This window comes from Orcinus orca, chromosome 10, assembly GCF_937001465.1.
Source record: "Orcinus orca chromosome 10, mOrcOrc1.1, whole genome shotgun sequence".
NCBI classification, from domain to species: domain Eukaryota; kingdom Metazoa; phylum Chordata; class Mammalia; order Artiodactyla; family Delphinidae; genus Orcinus; species Orcinus orca.
The window spans coordinates 40994378-41015722 of NC_064568.1; the positions used below are offsets into that span (position 1 = coordinate 40994378).

Sequence of the window (21345 nt, forward strand, 5' to 3'; positions counted from 1 at the left end):
GAGAAATACGGGTAGCCAATAAACACACAAAAAGACGGTTCAGCCTCATTTCAAACAATGCTAATGACAGTAATAATGTAATATTAGGCTAAAGTATTTGCTGAAGGTTAAAAGGGCTGATGCCCAATGTTGAGATGATGTGGGAAAACAGGCACTTTCAGAGTCATTTGGTGGAAAAGTAAGCTTAAAAACATACTATTACATCAATTTATTAGGGTTAATGAGTTGCTTTATTTTTTTAATAAGTAATATATGCATGCTTTTTTTGTTTGTTTTTTGTTTTGTTGTGTTGGTATAAAATGTTGAAAGAACACAGAGATACCTAGAATTAGACATGAATGCCCCCCTTCACCACCACATCCTTTTGCCCCAACTCAATCCCGCTTTCCTTTTCAGGTACAACCACTCCTGAATTTGACGTGTCTCCTGATCCTTTTTCTAGGTATATGTACAAATATATGTAGAAATAAGACGTGTGGCTTTTTAAATATAAGTGCAATGTTATACACGCATGTTTTACCCTTAAGTTCTTTCCAAGTCTATACATATAGATTCATGCTCTCTTTTTAACCAGTACATGTTAAGATGTATCATATACGTTGTTATGGCTACACAATACCTGTTTAATCGTTCCCTTATTTATAAGCATTTAGGTTATTCCTAGAATTTTATACGTACATGTGCAATTCTTTTGGGGGGGGATAAATTCAAAGTGTAGCCCATGTAAATTGGGGGCAATCCCTCCAGGTTGTCCTAACAAAGGCTCTAGGAACTTATTTTCACCACAGACTTATAAGAAGGCCTTATTATTTTTATAAGCAAATAGGCCTTATTTTTTATAAGCAAAAGAATATTTTTAAGGATAATTTCGTAGTTCGTGTCCAACTTTTACAATTCCACTAAAGCAATTACACGAGTGTACAAATATACAGGCATAAGGATGATCTTTGCAGAGACTGTGAAGAGCTGGAAACCAACCAAGCACCCCACAAAAGATAAAAATTCTGGGAGCCTCTGTCCTGTGTGCAGGGTAAGGATGGTTAAATGTGTCAGGAGAGCCCCAGGTTAGGGAGGGGGTGTTTAAGCCCATGCACCTTACCCTCGCTGCACTCAGCTTCACAGAATCCCAGTGCCTCTGGGTCTCTCCCTGAACACACCCAGCACCCTCTATGCTGAGATGGGGGCAGGGGGCCAACCCATTGTAGATCCCACACCAGCCATCAGGGGCCACAGTTTGGTGACTTGTTGGGTGGGCTCAGGACTGGGCATATGAAGCCTGGGCAGGGGTTCAAACCAGCTCTGGGAACTGTGGATTCGCAGAGCTGCAGAGGCCCCTGTGGTGTGTGAACAAACAGAGGGTCAGGCTCACCTGTGGTAGGAGCACCACCTGTCCTGTTTCCACGGTCCCTTCCTCGGGATTTGCTGCAGCAACACGGCAGGGGAAGTGGTGAAAGCACTCTGCAAACCCAAATCCACTAGGAGTAGAGTCCATGCAGCTTGTGGAAGCCTCCCCACTCTGCCTTACACGTCCTGCCTCGCGTACAACCATGCACTGCAAATAGTGTTGGGCAGGCACAAGTTTTTTTGTAATTTTAAGAAAGAAGGGAAGTAGGAAAAATGCAGCAGGCACATGAAGAAAGCCCTGACCCTAAGAATAAATAAATGAAGAACACTCTTATTAGTTAGTCTATGAAGTTCTACCTTAAAATATCTGGGGAGAGAGGGTGTTAGGAACTTAAATAATTTGTCTTTATCTCCCATCACATTGCAAGGCCTAGAGGAGGAGCAAACCAGGACTTCCTCAGGTACCTGGGCCTCACCTGCCCCAGAGAATGAAGAGAGCAGTCTCACCGTGCAGTCTGGGCAAGACACCAGGGTGGTAAGGTAGGTGGGTGGTCAGTTTGCCCTGAAGAATACAGACAGCAGCCCTGGATTCTGGGAAGATGGTGACACACATGTTTGTCCTGCCTTCCTTGTCCTCTCTGCACTTTTTTTTGGGTAACACCGCTACCTCGAAGGCTGTCTGAGCATCATGTTCTCCTGAGATGCACAGGGAAGGGAGTGGATCTGGGCTTCATTCTCTAAGCTTCCAGGTGAAGGCAGTTGACCAGAAGCCATGGGGGGTGGGCTTGCCTCTCCTCTAGGTGTGGGGCAAAGTCCAAGCTGGTCAGACCCTGTCTCTTCCTGACAGGAGACAAACTATCTGCTGCCCAGAGGGGCCTTGGTGACCCTGGGGGACCTGGAGGGACCTGCGGGGCTGGACTGACTTGCTCCAGGACCTCACTGCTAGGACAGCAGCCCCTGGTCCTCACCCCCAGGGTGCTCCTTCTGGTCCTCCGGCAGAGGTCCCAGTTTGCCAGGCCATGTTCAGCAAACCTACAGGAAACTGACTGGGAGAACTACAGACCACAGAAGGAAAAGGAAACCGCAAAACCCACTCGCCAGCTGATCCCCTTCTAGTTCATATTTTACGGCACATCTTAAAGGAGTCGGCATGAACCAGAGACTCCTAGAATGTGGTTCAAACACCAGGCGCTTCAAGTGAGGAGCAGTCAAAGAGCTGAAACAGAATCTCGAGGGTAAGAACAGCATCTCGATCTCACTCTGAAAAAGAGGGGGGAAACGTGTAATGTGGATGGAAAACTCCAATGAGAGGAGTTGGGGCCATGAAGGTGCTAACATGAGAGTTTGGGAAAAGCACATCAAGTAGGAAAAGTGAGCAGCCAGAGAAGTCAGGAAGGAAACAGAAAGAAAAGAAAAAGCCTTGGGAAGCAGTGAGAAAGCTTGTCAGGTTCAGGAACTTGGGGAGAAGGCAGAAAGGGGTCTGTGAAGGTCACTTGGGGTCACTTGGCGTTAGCTTTGGGCTCTTGAGTGACAAGTCAGAAACCATCTTGCACTTAGTTCCAAACACTTTGAGAAATGCAAAAAGTCAGAGATTTTGGAGCCCGTGTGTCAGCTGGTCTCAACTCACTGGTAAGAAATTGAGAAGTGATGTGATGTGCCCTGGGGCCTCATGGCCAGGGAGGGACAGAGGGGTCGTGAACTGGTTTTTGGTTTTGAGTCACTTCCTCCCACCCCCATGTTTCTTGCATTGGAGGTGGATCCTGGTCATTGCTGGGCATGAAGTCCCTGCCCTGCGCTGTCCTGAGTCCTGACTCTGAATGAGGCATTGTGTCCTTACTGGGTGCAGGACTCAGTCTAGTGGGGCCCCTGCCTGCTCTTGCTCTCACGTCATCCTCACAATAATCCTTCGATCGTGGATATTGGTATCATCTCCAGTATAGACACAAGGAAAGTGAGATCTAGAGAATTAATGTCTGCCCACGGTCACGGAGCCACTGGGTTTTCTCCATAGCGAACCCATCACTGTTCAGAGTTTCTAGAGGTGGTTTGCTTTGTTAAGAAAGTTTCCATACAAGGCAGTACAGACTCGAAACCCTGATCAGTCACCACTGCCTGTCCCCTTGGTGACCGAATGCCTCCTTGGCTGTACGCCTGGTTATATATTTGTGATACCACACATTTTATCCATGGCATTTGCCTAATAAAGACTGGTTTTATGTGCAATGAAGATAAAGACAAGGACAGCTGGTTTACCGATGACCGATGGCAACCCCAGGCACTTTCCCTGCTGGGCACATCTTGTCTTCCCTCTGCAGGTGACAGCAGCAGCTCTGGCAGTTACCTTGATCCACTCAGCTCAGAAGCAGCGGGCAGTACCGAGCCCTGGAGGCCAGGCGGGCTCAGGATCTGGCCAACTTCTTTACTCCTCACCTGTGTCTGGTCCAGGCCTCTCCTGGGTCCCAGGGGACTTGGTGGATGCTCAGTCACTGCTGTACCGTTGTCATGACAGCAGCTGGAGGAAAGGTAACATGTGGCTCTGAGTATGACCTTAGGCCACCTGCCTTGCCCCTTCAGCTGGCTGAGGGCTCTAGTGGGGCCTAACACTGTTTTATAAGGTAGCTGAATAAACAGCTGAAACCCTGATTAAAGAAGTAAGAGCCCCAAACACAAAACCTTCCAAGATAACAATATAGGACAGGGCTCCTTCACTTACTCTTTTAAAGATTTGTTTGTCACCTACTGTTACTGAACCAAACTTGGGTCCACTTGCCCTTGCACGGTAAAGCCAATCTACTGACACTGGACTGTGATGAAGGAAAGTGCAGCGTTTATCGCAGGGCGCCAAACAAGGAGTCCAGGCAGCTAGTGCTTAAAAAACCCAAACTCTCCAAGGCTTTCAGGGAAAGGTTTTTAAAGATAGGGCGAGGGAGAGGGTTGAGGGGTGTGTGGTCAGCTCATGGACATTCTTCTGATTGGTTGGTGGTGAGGTAATTGAGAGTCAACATCATCAACCTTCTGATTCCTACGGGTCTAGGGTCTATGTGCTGGTGGTCAGCATAGAGTTAACTTCTTCCCCCTGGTGAGATTTTCAGTGTCTGCAAAACAGCTCAAAGGACATGGTTCAGAATACTATATATAGCCCTTGAGAAGGAACTAAAGTTCCCTGACTGTTTAATGGCTAAACTATTATTATTTTGTCTTGCTTGACTGTTTTCCTTTGTTTCTGCATTTTCTCACTTCTCTGATTAAATTTATTCTTTGGAACTCGGGGAGGGCCTGGGAGCCTAAAGTTTTACTGCAAACAAGAGGCAGGTGGAGGACATGGGGGGGCGGTCTGTACTGGGAAGGCCCCATAATGTACCGCTTGGTTACATTACTATGTGCTAAGCATTTTTCTAGATACAGCAGTGAACAAAGCACAGGAGACCTCAGCCTCATGGAACTCAAATCCCTGTCCTTGTGGAGTGACACAGACAACACACAAGTAAGTATGATGACAATGAACCAACACTAGGATGAGAAAGACCTTGTGATGGAAGGTGTTGGGAGGGGTGACCTTAGAGAGGTCAGGGGTCTCTGAAAAGAAAACCTCTCAGTGGGGCCCCAAATGGTGAGGGTGAGCCCTCATTGAGGGGACCCCCATTCACGTCAAAGTGGGGGAGCCCACAGTTGGGGTGCTGAGTTCAGGGAGGAAATGCCTGGGCTTTCAGACGCCGGGACACAGGGCTGCTATCCTGGTGGGTCAGAAGAGGGCAGCTGGGACAGAGAGTGGAGTCCCAGGCAGCTGCTCTTCCTCCTGCCTCCAGCCCGGGAGCCAGGAGGTGGGCCTGGTCTTTGCCCTCACCTTGGGGAAGGATGAACCCCTCTACCTGCTGGGGCCACCACCTTGGGCAGGTACAAACATTGTTTTCAGACAAGAGCAACAAAGAGTGAGCTACCCCTGACATATTCAGGGAAATCAGCTATTGGATTTTAATCCAAATATCTCCCAAGGTGGAGGCGGGGCACAGAAAGGCTTGGGTGAGCCTGGCCACCTCCTGCCACGCCACGTGTCTGGCTCAGGAGTGGAGCAGAAGGGCGCTGGGAGCTGAATGAGTTGCCCTGAGGTGTGAACTCAAGTTACCCAGCACTGTTCTGTGGGGGTTGAACTCAAATGTTTTGCCAAAACAACTGCAGAAGAATAAACAAAAGGAAGGAAAGTAGAAAGGGATACAACCCTCTTAATAATCCAATTAAAATGAGAACGTAATCTGCCTATTTTCTTTTTTTTTTGAATTTTTTAAATTTATTTTTTATATAGCAGGTTCTTACTAGTTATCCATTTTATACATATTAGTGTATATATGTCAATCCCAATCTCCCAGTTCATCCCACCACCACCCCCCCCTGCCACTTTCCCCCCTTTAATCTGCCTACTTTCTAAAGCCATTGCTTTAGAACCAGGCCACGTGCTCAGCACTGCCCTGTGGTTTGGCAAGGAGTGTTCAGCACACGCTGCAGCAAGGCAGCCCAGGGGAAATATTTGGAAGAGACTTATAGGAAAAGAGGTGATTAATGGGAAGCATGGTGGTAGGACCTCCCCCACTCCCTTCCAAAACATTTCTTGAGCACCGCTTACATGCTGGCACAAGTACCACGGGGACAACGATGAACAGACTGCCCGGGCCCTCATTCTGCCCACAGCACGTGGAGGCACAGGCCTTTAAGGCGACTTGCTAGCAATGGGCGGGGCTGAGACTTGCTTCTAGGCTGTCAGAGTCCAAACCCACTGTGTTGGGAAAAAGACCAAAGTTTGGATGGCCAGCTCTTGGCAGCCTGAAAAGGTGTGTCTGCGGTTTCCTGCTCTTCTCCATCCTGTTTAAAGGCCCTTCTTTCTCACCACTCCTCCTCTTCCCAGCAGAGGCCCCACCCAAGAAGGAGGCTTTTCTCCCTGTGTGCCAGGAAAGGGCTCACTTGATTTCATCCAGGTCCAAAGGGGAAACTGGACCTTCAAAAAAATGATCCAAGCCGCTACATGATCTCCAGGAGCACGCTTGAATGGGTGTATGTGTGTATCTATCGAGCTACCTTTGGCTCTGAACCTCCTTTTGGCCATTTTTCAATGGGCTGTTGGAACAACTTGCTTCCCAGTGAGAGCACCTGCCCCAGTGATTGACAGACGCCAAGGGAAGGGCCACATCCCTCTCAAAGAACATCAGTCAGGTCTGCCCACCTAGCAGTTTCAAGTTGGAAGGAGGCTGGGGACTGGTAACATGGCCATATGGGGAGAAGGTGCAGTCTTTCCAGCTCTGCACACTAGGTGTGCTCGCTTGCCCTGCAGACCAGCGCACACCGGGCAGCTGTTATTCCCTCTCCTAAGAAGTGAGATGAGGCACAGCTGAATTCAGAACTCGCTCCAAAGAGCTCCTCTGAGTGACTCTTGCAGAGAAAAGAATAAGCTTCCATGCACTTCCCAGGCTGGAGGGCACATCACCAGTTGCAATCGCCTGATGCTTCTCACTTGGGGCTTTTAGGGGCTCATGGAGTTACAAAGCAGTTAGTCTTATCTCCCTTTGTGGACTTCCCTCCTCCTACCCCTGCCCAGAGACGGAGGATTCTCGTGGGGGTGACACTGACCTTTGGCTAGGCTGCGCCTGTGCTGACAGAGATGGAGCCAAGACTCAGCAACTGTGAGTGGAGAGAGAGCCGAAGCTTCAAGGCAAGGGTCTTATGCAAGGGATCTAACCATCTTTTGTCTGGTGGGACTGTTGACATTTCTGTTTGTAACTGATGCATCTGTACAACCGGGACACACTTTAGAGGGGGAAACACCCTTTATCCAAATATCCAAGTACTATAGGAAAATGAACATCTTACTTTTCACAATACCAAACAAGATTTGATTTTCTTTTCATACACATGGGTTTTATTTTGATGGGCTAGTCTGGTAAATCCTATAATAATGTCAGTTTTTCTGATTGACATTGATTACATGATTTATCATGGCTTTGTTTTTCTTTTTCCAAACAAAAACAAACTGGAGTGATTTGGAATTACAATAGATAATCTCTCCCTTGTCTTTTTCTTTTTTTTTTTGCGGCACGCGGACCTCTCACTGTTGTGGCCTCTCCCGTTGCGGAGTACAGGCTCCGGACGCGCAGGCTCAGTGGCCATGGCTCACGGGCCCAGCCGCTCCGCGGCATGTGGGATCTTCCCGAACCGGGGCACGAACCGGTGTCCCCTGCTTCGGCAGGCGGACTCCCAACCACTGTGCCACGAGGGAAGCCCCTATAAGGCTTTTGAGGGTGGAATCTAGAGTCTTTTGCATCCCCTTGCACACCATTTCCCAAAATGTACCTCTGGTTCATGATTTTAGATGGCATACAGGTGAACGTTATTATTATTATTTTTTTTAATTTCAAGACTGGTATAAATTATCCAGGGCTTCACAAATGCTATTGTTTGGGACGAGTAAAAAGCACTTAAGTGGATCGATGTTCAACATCACCAGTCATTAGGGAAATGCAAATCAAAACCACGTAAGAGGGGCTTCCCTGGTGGCACAGTGGTTAGGAGTCCACCTGCCGATGCAGGGGACACCGCTTCGTGCCCCGGTCCGGGAAGATCCCACATGCCGCGGAGCAGCTGGGCCCGTGAGCCATGGACGCTGAGCGTGCGCGGCCGGAGCCTGTGCTCGGCAACGGGAGAGGCCACAACAGTGAGAGGCCTGCGTACCGCAAAAAAAAAAAAAAAAAAAAAGGAATGAAGTTCTGACACATGCTACAACATAGATGAACCTGAACACAGTATGCTAAGTGAAATAGACCAGTCGCAAAAGGATATACACAACTCTACTTATGTGAAGTGTCTAGAATAAATTCATGGACCCAGAAAGTAGACTAGTGCTTGCCAGGGGTTGTGGGGAGGAGGAATGGGGAGTTAGTGTTTAATGAGTTTCAGTTTGAAAAGATGAAAAAGTTGTGGAAATGGATGGTGGTGATGGTTGCCCAACAATGTGAATATACGTAATGCCACTGAACTTTATACTTAAAAATGGTTGAAACGATAAGTTTTATGTTATGTATATTTTACTGCAATACACAAATGAGTTGATGTAAAGAAAACAATTAAGCACAGGTGATGTGGCCCTTATAAAGTAGAGTGTGAATGCCCAACTTTGGAAAACACGGTCCAGCCTTGCCCACGGTGTGGTTAGGGATTACAGGAGTTGCATGCAAATGAGAAGCCTTCTTTCAATACTCTGTTTTTTTTGTTTAAAAATTTTTTTCCATTTCTGGGCTAAAAAATGTTTTACACTACTTTGTGGTTAATAGGAAGGTAGAAAGAGAAGAAATGTGACATTTGTTGAGAAACTTTTTGTGCTAGTGTTTTATTTTGTTCACTTCATTCTAACAACACTGTGGTGTAGGGACTAACCCGGTTCAAACTGGGAAACTGGGCCCCACTGCCAGTAAGTGGACAGAACAGCCCTCCCCACTGGGCGGCCCACCCTCACGCTCTGAGCTCTCTGGGGTATCCCTCACTACTTCCCTGCCTATCCCATTTTCACCTTCTGTCATAGGACATTGAAAAAAAAATTCCACTCATTTGGAATTTTCCGTGGATCCAGCAGTACATAAATAACGGAAGCAAATCTTGTCCCTCACAGCAGAACACACACACTAAAGCCAGAAACAAAACTGGGCACCACTCTGAGCTCTTGGCGCTTCCAGATTCCTCAGTTTTAAGCCTGTTGTAGTCATCTCGTTCCATATGAAAACAAATATACGCCCTCACCGTGGAAAACAGAGAAGTGCAGAGGAAAAAATCCCACCACCTAGAAATAACCACAGTTCACACATTGGTCAACGTACTTCCCACTTTTACTGGGCAGACCAGATACATATTTTCAAAATGGGCTTTACAATGTATAGTTTTATCACCTGGCTTACAACTAAATATATTGTGAACATTTTCTTTTACCACTGTTAAAATAATTGCATAGTATGGAGAAATCATAATGTATTAAGCACTCTTAATACATTGAGGGAATTTAGATATAATTTTTTTTCAAGGACTTTATTCTCTTTCCAAATCCTTGAGAAAACAGGTGTCCTCGTCTTATACAACTTCCTACTGATGATAGAAACTTGCCCTTCAACTTAGCTTTTTAATCTGCTTCTCTGTACCATCTGATCAATCAAGTAATGCATTTTATTTTCTCAAATTTCTCATTTGCTCCCACTTTTCTACCTAGTCTCCCAGGGATACACACACATTTCCATTACTCCAGCATCCTGTCTTTCACCGCTGATGTCTGCCCCCTCCCTTCTCCTTTGCTCCCCTTACAAATGCTTCCTTTCCTTTCATTTTCAAGATACTTTTTAAAAAATTAATTTATTTTATTTTATTTTTGGCTGCGTTGGGTCTTCGTTGCGGTGCGCGGGCCTCTCATTGCGGTGGCTTCTCTTGTTGCGGAGCCCGGGTACTAGGCGTGCGGGCTTCAGTATTGTGGCACCTGGGCTCAGTAGTTGTGGCGCACAGGCTTAGTTGCTCTGCGGCACGTGGGATCTTCCAGGACCAGGGCTTGAACCCGTGTCGCCTGCATTGGCAGGTGGATTCTTAACCACTGCGCCACCAGGGAAACCCTTAAGATACTATCTTAATTGATTCTGATCACAACTCTATTCAATGCTTTATGCTCAGTTCCACATTGGGAGTAACCTTTAATAATCTGAAGATAGAATTCAATTGTTTAAAAGAAACTATTAATAAGCCCTTGGTAGAGTTACATGTATCAAGAAACACAGGACTTGGGAACAAGATATGGCATTTTTTTTTTTTAAGTAGTTTTTTGGAGAGGGCAGGGAAGAGGAAAGTAGTTGGTACTTTAAGGAAATGTTAGGGACCATAGGGAAATCTATTCACCATTTCAAGACTACTAACAAATGATCATCTCTCAGTTGGGACATTGGAGAGACAGCCTTTAAAGGTCATGAAACCTGCATGGCAAATGCTGCACACAAATGTGGGTTAATAATAACTTTGTATAGCAAGGCAGATGCCAGGCAGCATAAAAGCACATGCAGACAGCGCTAATTCTGGAGTCCCGGAAGCTGTGAGGTGCTCATCCGTCACATGGCCATCTGGAAGGTAGAGACACTTGGTCATTAAAGGAAATCCCTTGGGCGCTTTATCCTGTTGGCAAACACGTGGCACATCTACATGAACCCAAAAGCAGTTAGGGCCCAAGATTTGATGAGTACAATGTGCTTATGGGATCAACAGTACCGATTATGTGCAGTTAGACTCCCCTGAGAAAATATTGCAACAAACTCTTAACTTGATCTTCCCTGGATACATGCTCTCACACCTGGTAACCTACCCCAGCCGGTGACGCCTATACTTGCTGGCGTGTGGCAGAACTTGGTTAGGCTCTGATGCTAAGGAGACAGCACATTTTGCGTCCCGAGTTCCAGGGAGAAAATATGGTCCCCACCTATCCAGCCATTCCACCCACACCTTCCAGTCACCTATCCTGGGCCTGATACCCAATGCAAAAGGAAAAGACAATCCCTGCCTGGATTGGGGTCCCATGTTGTACTCAAGGAAGCATTTGTTTTCATTTTCAATTTGTTGAACATTTTCAATTTCTGACACATGCAGGGTCAGAAGTAGGAGAGGTCTCTGAACTAAGGTGGCCCTAGAAATCTGGCTCAGGTTGGGGTAGGGAGCAAACCCTCTCCTCTTGTTCTCTTCTAGGTCCCTGCCCTTGTCATTGTTTTCCTCAAATCAGTAAAAATCAATGAGGTGAAAGGGTTATGAGACCAATCACCAGGGGGCGCCCTAGAGGGGCCTTTTAGGATCCCTGAAGAAGTTCCTAAGAAAGGAGAGTGGGGTCAGTTCCTCTGGTGGAATTTAAGGGCAATAATTGGAGTTGGGTGCCCCCAACCCTGCTGTGGGGTGGGCACTGAGCTGCCCCCCTGGAGCCTGTCTGGGTCTCCCTGCCCAAAGAAAGGAACGCCAGAGAGTGTCTGTTCGTGTTTAAGAGGCCAAGTCTTTTCTTGTTTATTTGCCTCTATAGAATTTCACATACTGTAGAATGTCAGATAGACTTGAAATAACTCTCCACCTGAAAGGCAGCACGACTGGCCACATACTGAGGAAGTAAATATCAAGGACACCAGGGCGACCATCCCATCTGGAGTCCTTGATGCTTTTACAGGGAGAGCTCTGGCTGCCAGTCTTCAGCAAGCCATGAGGTAAGAGGAGAGACCCTGTTAATTAAGTGTCCACAGGCAACTAACTAACCTGAGAGGGCAAAAGGGGCAACCCTTTGCTTACCACAACCAGGTAGGAAAGGCTGAGGAAAGCAGCGGAACTGGCCGTGCCAGCATTTACACATGGAACACTTTCTGGGCAGCCAGGTGTCATGGGGCACAGATCCACAGTTCCTGAGGATGAACGGACATGCGGAGTTTAAATCCCCACCTCTCCTTCCCTCTCCTCTCCACCCCCAGCCCGTTTCAGTGGCTTACTCTTTGCGCAAGTCATGCTCACAGTTCCGTCCATAGAAAGAGGGGGGGCAGGCACAAAAGGACCCCAGCATGCAGGTTCCCCCATTCAGACAGCAGGTTCTGTTTAGCTCCTTACCTGAAATATAAGAAAAGTGGCTGAGAGGGTGGAAGGATTGAAAAACTGAGTTCCCGTTAACCAAGGTTAATATGGTGGTAAGGACTTAATCTCCCCAAGTGTTGACAGATGTCTATAAACATTGTAAACCTAACAGAATAAGACTCTCCTTTTTAGTGTTCCATTGGCTACCTGTGCTTTTGATCAGAGAAATCTTTTTTCATGCATAAGCCAGTGGTGGTACCTGGAGTCCCCAGCATGAAGTGGGATCAGGTGAGGGAAACTGCATTCTGCGGAGGTGAAGTACACAATGCCTCTCTGGCCCCCAGAATCAAAACCAGTCCAACTATTCATCTGCCCAGCTCCAGAGCCAGGTGCCCACTGTCTTAGGTGAAAGAGGGTCTAAAAGATACTCAGTTAACCTGTGAAGGACCAGGATAGCAATACCGCACTGTAGATCTAAGGCAGGTACATCTTACTGTTCTGGATTCCCATGGATGGTACAAACTGGGAAGGCCGATGACGAATTGCAGGCTCCTCCCGGGACTGAAGGCCGTCGTCTCTGAGGGCCAGGTCTCCCTGTGATGGACGGGCAAGTTCACAGTGGCCCAATCCTGAATGACAAAATTAACTCCTTGCGTCTGTATTTCAGGCCACGTGAAAACTGCTAGTGATCAAAAAGCAAAGTCTCTTACCAGTGACTAATCCCAGTTCAAATGCTCTGGAAAAGGCCAGGATCAAAATCATACTAGGAAGAGGAAATCAGACCTCCATTAGCAAAACAAAGCAAATAAAATCCCTTTGAATTAACACCTGGGTCTTCTCATCACAGGACCACAGACTGCTAGGGAGAAATTGTAGAGCACCACTTTCCTTTTTTTGTTTTTCCTTTCTTTTAAAATGGCTGACTAATTCACGTAACAACACAAAGAAAGATGATGAGAATAAAGTCCACCTAATCTCCAACTCTTTCCAATACGTGTTATTACTTCTTAGGCTGTGTCCTCATATGCACATAATTTTAAGTAGGTATAAATCTTTTATCTTCTATTTCACATGTTTTTTTCTCCTGCATATAGTTTTCATATAGGAATTTTAAATGCCTGGATGACATTCTATGTAATTTATGAATTCCATTTTACAAACTATTTCATTTAAACCAGTCATTTAAAAGATGTTCAAGGTTTAAAAAAATTTCCCATTATTCTTAACGGTTCCCAAATATTGAAAACCTGCCTATACCTTTAACCTTCTCAGAAGCAGATTCTTAATTTCGTTGTAATATTGACCTTTTCTAACAAGAGAGTAGGAAAACACTAGTCATTTCAGAGGCAGAGCCAGTGACCTGTTTGAAGATGTTAAAAGCCAATAGCAAAGGTGGATGCAACTTTAAGTTCCAGGTCTTTTGGAAAAACAGCAGCACTGTTGGCAGCTCTTTAAGGTTTGAACGAGATGAAGTCAAACAACAGAGAGGCGTAGGACATGTTTCCTAAGCTGGGAAACTAGTAATCAAAAGCTCACACTCAAGATTGGTTCATACCTGGAAGAAAAGCGCTCCATCTTTCTTTGGTCCATGGCTCCTAACAATTTAGAAAGAAAAAGATATTAGGCTGGCTTTAATTCACAGCCATTGCCAAAACACCCAAAGGAAAACGTTAATTTCTTGAAGTGAAAATGGGCATTTAAGGAGAAAAATATCCCAGATGAGAAATATGGTCTCCCCAGAAGGTCTCAGAAGCAGGAGCCAGGATGCCGGAAGAAACTGGGGGGTTCCTCAGACAGGTCGGTCCTAATAAACGCTTTGAATAAAACCTTCAGGGAGATTCTCCTTCCTCAGCCACAAGCCCCTGGGTGGCGGGGACAGCCCTCCGGTGGGCGGGGAGGCGGAGGCCCGTGCGCATTACAATGCTGAAACCCTGGGGGGGTGGAGGTGAGAGGTGGTGAAGCCAAACAAAGAGAGAATGGAAAAGGCCATTCTTGTAAAATTGTTGTTAATTAGCCCTAATGTCTCTATCATTAGTTCCGAGTTAAAAAGATCAGATTTACTCTTTGAAAGAAAGAAGAAAAAAAAAAGCAAACCAATTACTCTTAACGGGGTGGTGATTCCAAGTTGGAGGAGTGGTGGAAAGTATTGCTGTAATCGGGAAAACCTGAACACCACGTATGGGTCTCCCAAGGCGTTTGATATTTTATTGAAAAGTTTTATTTCCCGAAATTTGCTTTCATCTTTGGTTTTCCAAGAAAGGTGTGTTGAGCCCGTGCTCCGCCCCAGGCAGACTCAGGTGGTCGGGAAGGGTGTGTCTCAGCGGGCGGGAGGGAAAGGCGAGGAAGCAGGTAGTCCAAACAGAAGTTCAGGGTCAGGAGGGGGTTCCTGCCCTCGCAGGAGTGAGTGGGTGTAAATTCCAGGCGCACCTGAATTTGCAAGTGAGACTGGAAGGAAGCAGAGCCGGCGCCAGGGGTGGGGTGTGGGGCGAGGGGAGACGGGCAGCGAGGTGCGAGTGTCCAGGGCCTGCGCCTTCTTGGTGGCCTGCGCATTGGGGTGCCAGGCCTGCTCTAGGAAAATGTTCTGGAAACATGGCAGTCCGGCCTGGGAGGCCATTTCGGCCTTGCCACTGGGTTTCACTGCATTTTAACAGTCTCCCAGCGCCCACAGTGTGGCCTCTTCCATCCCTTCTCCGCCCTGCCCCCAACAACTCGGGAATTAACCCCAGATTCAGTTGTGTCCCCTGTTACCCTGTAAGCATTTATTTGGTGGTTCCCTGAAGCCCCAGACGCTGCTGCTGGAGAGGCATGTCACTTAGCCCATGGCCTCTAGAAACCAAGCAGGACCCTGAGGGGCCCTCCCAGGTACAGAAAGCCCCTCCATGTCCCTTGTCTCCTGTTGAGTCACAGAGGAGCAGGCTCAAGCAGTTAATGATTAGGACAATAGAGTCACAGAATCTTCAGTTCCTCCCTGAAGGACACAGTGTCTGATGCACATTCCTGAGCTGTGTTGCAGATACTATAACTGCCACCAGAGGGAAAAAGCTAACTGCATGATGACCAGACTGTAGCCATGACATGAGCTGCTCTGTCTTGAGCAGCACTGAATCTATGGCTAGCACAATTCCAAGAACTGGCCTCAAGAGAATGGGAAAAAACTGACCCTGGAGTTGAAGATGAACTGTGCTTAAAACAATCAAGATGACAGTGACACAACCTGGCTCCAACAGATCTTAGCCCACCATACTCCCCTATTTCAGGGTGGATGGGATTGGTTTATGAACCTATTTTCTTGGATTCCCTCTGGGATTAGGTCAATGCTTGAAGGAATCCTTAAATTGGGATTTTATCTTCTAGTCAAGGGATCATAATTGGCACGCCAGCTCTTTGCAAAACAGTTACTTAAAACGTTAGTAATGAGATGCCTCTTTTGGAATCTCAACAGGCACGTAAGGGAACCAAAGAATATTTCTTACACCGTGTCAGATCCTTCCACTCTAAGAATCCTTCGTCGCCCATGCTCAGCTTGAAGTTACAGAGACGTCTTCACCCCTTTTCCCTAGACGTGGAAAGAAAATCCGGCAGTGGGGATTGTAACTGAGGAAATGAGACTGTAACTAGGGACTGTCAGCAACTCAGCATTGTTCCAAATCTATTGCTTTCTCCTTTTTTTGCCACACCACAAGGCTGGTGGGATCTTAGTTCCCTGACCAGGGATCAAACCCATGACCCCGACAGTGGAACCATGTAGTCCTAACCACTGGACTAACAGGGAATTCCCCCCAATATATTTCTTAATTATTACTATGCCTGACTTCTACCATTAGCCTAGCTTAGCTTGCCGCTGATGGAGAAACTGCTTGCTGCTTGATGTGTATCGAGATTGAGGATTAGTTTTTCTATAGACTTCACCCTTGTTCCTTATTCTCCAGGACTAAGTGACCAAAGATTTATGGGTCAGATAACGTTCCAACCACAATCGAGACCTGACGGCTACTTGGAACCGCGTGATGAGACAATCATCTCTGAAAATAGAAGACTGACCCCTCCCCTACACGTAACCCTTTTCCCTCTTTTCCCAAGCAAAACCTGGGGGTTTGGGTCTTTGTGACATGAGTCTACCATCTCCCCAGGGTTGCTGGCTTCCTCAGTAAGGCTATCTTTCCTTTTACCCAACACTTGTCTTGCAGTACTGGACTCTTGAGCAAAGAGTCTCTTGGGAAAGAGACTCTTGGGGAAGAGGCAGGGATTTCCAGGAGTTGGGCCACCGCCCACATTTTGGCCTTTTATGGTCAGCCTTGGAACTGTCATGGCGCCTGTGGGTGTGTTATTTAGCATATGCTAATATATTACAATGAGTGCATAATGAGCTCAAGGTCTACTGGGAGTCAAATCTTCCACCATCTTGGGCCTGGTCAGCTCTAACCAGTTTTTTTTTTTGTTTTTTTTTTTAACATCTTTATTGGATTATAATTGCTTTACAATGTTGTGTTAGTTTCTGCTGTATAACAAAGTGAATCGGCTATACATATATCCCCATATCCCCTCCCTCTTGCATCTCCCTCCCACCCCTCTAGGTGGTCACCAAGCACTGAGCTGATCTCTCTGTGCTCTGCAGCTGCTTCCCACTAGCTATCTATTTTACATTTGGTAGTAGAGAGAGTCCATGCTACTCTCTCACTTCGTCCCAGCTTACCCTTCCCCCTCCCTGTGACCTCAAGTCCATTCTCTACATCTGCATCTTTATCTAACCAGTGTTTGTCGTCTCCAGTTTTTCTCAACCACTGTGTTATTCTTGAAAGGTTGTGCCCTGCCCCCTTCCCTCCTGTTTCAGTTCTCTTGTCACCCATCTCTGTCCATTGGATTTACACCGTGGCAAAACGAATTGGCAGCAGCATCTGAAGCCATTTCAGCATCCGTGTCTACCTCTGTGAAGGCAACAGGTCCACAGGTGCTAAAGAAGAGCTGTTATTTGCTTCTACACCTGCATCTTGGGAGAATTAAACTTTAAATTATTTTTAGTGGGAGGTAGGTCCCCATCAAAGCAATGGTGGGATGCGATGCAACCCATTTACTTATAGCTGGTAGCATTTTTACTCCACAGCAGCTCACTAATTCCTGCTGTGCTTCAACTCCCTGTGTGGCCTTTCAACTTGTTAAAAAGCTTCAAGTGTCTCGCTGAGATTCAGAGAGAATGGGGAACTTGGCCTGCAGCTCTAGAAGCTGGATATGGGGAAGGCCAGTGCAGAGGAGAAAGCTAATCACCCAACCCCAGGAGTTGCACGGAGGCTTAAAGAAAGTACAGTACATTCTTAGTACACTTTGTGCTTCACAGTCCTCAACAATCCGGTGTGCTAAGTAGATAACAGCATTGGCAATATTAGTCTCATTTTATGGATGAACCAAAGAATCCCATCCGTGGACTTAAATGTCTTTTTCCACAGAGGCTGGGCAGGTCTGTGGCAGAACTGGCAGCAGGACACCACCCCTGCATTGACACTTCCTTATTTAAAGGGGCTCTTGTGGAACTTTTAGGACTTGAATTAGGACCCCTGGAAATCACCTCCCCACTTTCAGGAGGGAACCAAGGCCCCGAGTCTGCATGGCTGGTGTGTTCAGCCTGCAGCCCACACAGAATCTCTGTGTACCCAAAGACTGGAACTCACTGAAAAGATCTGCATTCCCCACGGGTACAGAGGCCAAAGAAAGTCAAGTGTATGCACTAGACAGAATCTGGGCGAAGTTTTGAGTTAGGAAGAAATGAGGGGGAGGGGAGGGCAGAGGTGCCTGAGTGGCCAGACATTTGCTATCGGGCTGGCGGCCCGGAGACTGTTCATTCAACAAGTACTTAATGAGTCTACTATGTTACCGGTCAAGGGCTAGGCTCTGGGGACACAGTGGTGAGAGGTGGCCCCACTGCGTAGTAGGGGGGATAAAGGACGATAATCAGTGATTGTAGTTGTGTGGCTGTGTCTGGGTGGGGAGTTGATTGGTGACCCTGGGACGGCCACTGGACACCTCTGCTCGGTCACTGCCGACTGACAGATGCCACCCAGCATCTGGCCAGTGAGTACTGTGTTAGAGACCCACGGAGGGCCTGGGGATGGGAGACCCTGGAATGGGGGCCACCTCCTCCCTTATGGAGGGCACTGACAAACAAATGGTCTTGGTCTCAGGACGGTTCAGTATCGCCCTCTTGTTGTCAAACCCAAGTTCGTGTGCCAATGCACAAAGGGGCCAAACAGACCGAAACATGCATTGGGCACACGAACTTGGCTTCGACAACTCTGAGCTGTCCTGTGTTAAACACTGGGGCAAGAGAGACAGAGTTGTGTGTGTTTAAAATATACAAGTAAGAATTTGCCTTAAAACCATCCAACCAACCAAGAATAGTCGAAACAAAACATCGTAATCAAAAGAGAAACTTCCAGTGTCTGTCTCAAATTCAAGGAAGAAAACACATTTGGAGGTAGGATAGTTTTAAAAAGCCAATTCGAACATTTCAGTGGTCGAGACCATTTAGAATTAACCCCCAACTGAATAGTTAATAAACAGAGCAGCCATTTCTGCAGCACAATGAGGAGGTTTTAAGGTCAAAGCCTACTCTTATCATAGGATTCCTAGGGGCACTTTGTGTCTTACTTCTGTCATTTTCCCCTCAGGCCAGAAGATGGGGGAGAGCGGCAAGCCAGGCCGGGGAATTTCTCCAGCTGAGGAATGCGAGGCCTCTTATCCCACCAAGCTCAGCGCCCAACAGCTTCTGATAAAACTCAAGTAACTGTCAGAAGTGGAGCCCTCGCCCGTTCATCAAGTAAATGGCTTTCTGTTTTCACCATTTAACAAACAGCCACTGGAAACCTATTCTGTATTTGCTACAGACCTCTGTGTGGGGTTTAGAAGAATAGATTCTTGCTCTCAAAAATCTTCAAACTCAGTAGGGAAGACTGCTCAAACGAGCCATTTTAGAGCTATACTGTTACAGAAATTGGGTAAGAGGGACAGAGAAGGGCTTAAGAGGGGACTACATTTGTGTATGTGTGTGCAGGGGGTGGGGACTGTATCATATGAATTTCTATGTAGACGTATCATAAACTGTCTTATCAGGAATCACTTGGTGTGTTTCTGTGTTCTGCAGTGAACTCCCTTATATGTATATCCTGGTGATTGCTTGGGAATATATCTAGCCGATAAACTTCTGGCACTGGAACTGCTTGGTTAAAGGGGGGACATTTCCAAATTATTTTCCAGGAAGGCAGCACCGGTGTCCTGTCCCTCCCTTCTCCTCCCTTCCACACAGATCCTGCAGGTCCTTACCAGCTGGCTGCAGCAAGCGTCTGAATTTTTGCCAATTCTGTATGTGAAGATAGTATCCTGTTGTTGTTTGGATTTGCACTGTTATGTTTATTGGATGCTTGTATTTCTTTTTCTAGGGACTGGCAGGTGGTTCTTAGAGGGAACTTGAACTGGAGTTTCCCTCATTTTGTCAACACTGTGGTAAATTGCTGGTTTTCTTGTCTTTCACCAGCCCCTCCCCCTATGCCTTATCCCTCAGACTAGGAGATCCAGAAACCTGGTCTCCTGGAAATCTCGCTTCCCCAGCCTCTAGTGCAGTGTTTGCCTGTGCTGGTTTCCTTTTGGCTAAATCTTATACCATCTGCCACATTTGTGGCTGACTCAGCGTTACATTTCAGCCTTACTTTCTAAAAGGGAAGGTGAGGCGGGCGTGGACTAGGTCTTTGAGAAGCTCCAAAGGAAAACAAATTGCGCCTCCTAGCCTGAGCCAGGAAATACAACAAAGAACACTCCCTCCCCGCAACAGTAAAGGGGAAAAAAAGTCAATCCTAAGTACTCCAAGCAGTGCCAAATTCTGGGCAACTTATTCAAGAGAGTTCACCGTATACAAGATGAGATAGTCCTGATGTATTTACTGGAAACCATGGTAGGGCAAGGGATTCTGATTTAGACTTTTAGACATGACTATAGTTTAGAATTCTCACCAAAATTTTTTTCCTTCCAATCTAATTCAACAAATATTTACTGACCAGCTATATGTGCTGAGCATATTGGGAGAGACAGTGATCTCCAAGATTGGGCTTCTGCTCCCTTTCCCCTTCCCCCTAGATAAGATGAGCCCAGTAGTCTATGCCAAGTGCCATTTTAGTGTTATGAAAAAACTGTTGATGGGGAAGGAGCAGTCACTTCCTGATCCCTGCTGACCAGATCAAGGTCAGTGGCCCCTGACAGACAAATGGATGGGCAGACAGACTTCTTGGAGTGAGACTTGGGAAGGCAAGCTGGGGTCCCACTTGGTTTCACAAGACCTGGAGGATCTCATTTTAAAGTGCTTCTTAAGTGGATTTTGTATCTGATTGCATTCAGGCATTCTTCACAGCTCTTAACGGTTTTGAAATGGATGAAATGCAAGTGGAGGGATGAGGGAGGCCAAAGTGCAAAACCCAAGCTGTGTCAGAGATGGGTGAAGGTGCTCCAGGGAGAAGATTTCCTGTATGCAAATGAGCCTGGGCCCTTTGAAGTGCACCCCACTCTGGAAACTCTGGAAACCAGGTATTTACTTGGAAGAAAGCTTCGTGGTGCGTGTGACTCAATGTTCCAACAGGAATCCTAGACTCAGAGTGGCTGTGAGAAAGCATTCAGTCCCCTGTGGGTATCTGGGTGAGCTTGTGTGTGGAACCCCTTTGGATGTGAGGCAAACATACACACCTCCCCGTGGAGAAGCTGGAGCTGTGGTCTTTGGACTGCGTTTCATGAGTTTACAAGCCCAGCTGGAACTGAATTGCATAAAAAAAATGTTGAGCTCTAAGAAAGTGGCCAGGGTTGGTAATAATAAGGCTGTTAGGAGTTGGGCTGCTTCCAGCTGTAAGGGGACACTGGGATGTGAAGACTGCAGGGCACAATCCTATCTGCTGCCCCTTGGGAGCTCAGAAACTGGAAGGTCTTTCTGGACACACTTAGCCCAGCGATACAACAAACTGCACAGAGTGAGTTTAATGCAATAATAATTCCTTGCATGAACATGGTACCTTTTGTATTTTAAAATATTTCCTGGTTCACATCCCTGCCTGTGAATCAGAAACAACAACTCCTGTGGAGCATGCTGAAAATATCGACCCCTGGACCCCTGTCCCAGACTTACTAAGTCAGAACTTCTGAGGGGCAGAGGGGTCTATCCAGGCCATGCCAGTGAGAAGCCAGTCCTCGGTATCACTGCACCAGACTATGCTAATTCTAGATCCTTGCCACTCACAATATGGTCTCTGGACCAGCAACTTCCACATCACCTGGAACTTGTTAGAGATACAGACTCTCAGCCCTTCTCTGGCCTCTTGCAGCCAACTCAGCATTTTAGTAAGGTCTTGGGTGGTTTGGGTGGAGGGTTGCCATGTAAAA

General features: G+C 46.9%; 2 protein-coding genes across 8 annotated transcripts in view; one reads left to right on the forward strand and one right to left on the reverse strand.

The window, feature by feature from the left end:
• Positions 1 to 360: 360 nt before the first annotated feature.
• Positions 361 to 21345, forward strand: part of LRRC2 (leucine rich repeat containing 2) — a 57673-nt gene continuing 36688 nt past the window's right edge. The window contains exons 1-7 of one of the 7 annotated variants that reach the window (XM_033413044.2): positions 361 to 1030; positions 1773 to 2579; positions 3660 to 7013; positions 15870 to 16888; positions 18600 to 18748; positions 19368 to 19431; positions 20317 to 20502. The gene's annotated coding sequence lies outside the window, so the exon portion shown is untranslated. Of the gene's footprint in view, positions 1031 to 1772; positions 2580 to 3659; positions 7014 to 8092; positions 11586 to 15869; positions 16966 to 18599; positions 18749 to 19367; positions 19432 to 20023; positions 20503 to 21345 lie in introns of those variants that run through there. The other 6 variants (XM_049716310.1, XM_049716309.1, XM_049716307.1 and 3 more) reach the window with 6 other exon arrangements.
• TDGF1 (teratocarcinoma-derived growth factor 1) lies at positions 10357 to 14554 on the reverse strand. The gene is made up of 5 exons (XM_033413038.1): positions 14368 to 14554; positions 12435 to 12569; positions 11862 to 11976; positions 11668 to 11777; positions 10357 to 10469 (listed from the first exon to the last, which is right to left on the reverse strand). Exons 1-5 carry the CDS (start codon positions 14552 to 14554, stop codon positions 10357 to 10359), a joined length of 660 nt encoding a protein of 219 aa, XP_033268929.1.

Bases quoted from the DNA above. Each gene is read 5' to 3' on its own strand.
- TDGF1 (XM_033413038.1), bottom strand. From the start codon at position 14,554: ATGGCCTCCCAGGCCGGACTGCCATGTTTCCAGAACATTTTCCTAGAG. The intron at 11,977-12,434 runs GTAAGATGTACC...CTTATATTTCAG, and splicing joins ATCCATGGGAATCCAGAACA to GTAAGGAGCTAAACAGAACC. The intron at 11,778-11,861 runs GTAAGCCACTGA...GTTCATCCTCAG, and splicing joins GAGCATGACTTGCGCAAAGA to GAACTGTGGATCTGTGCCCC.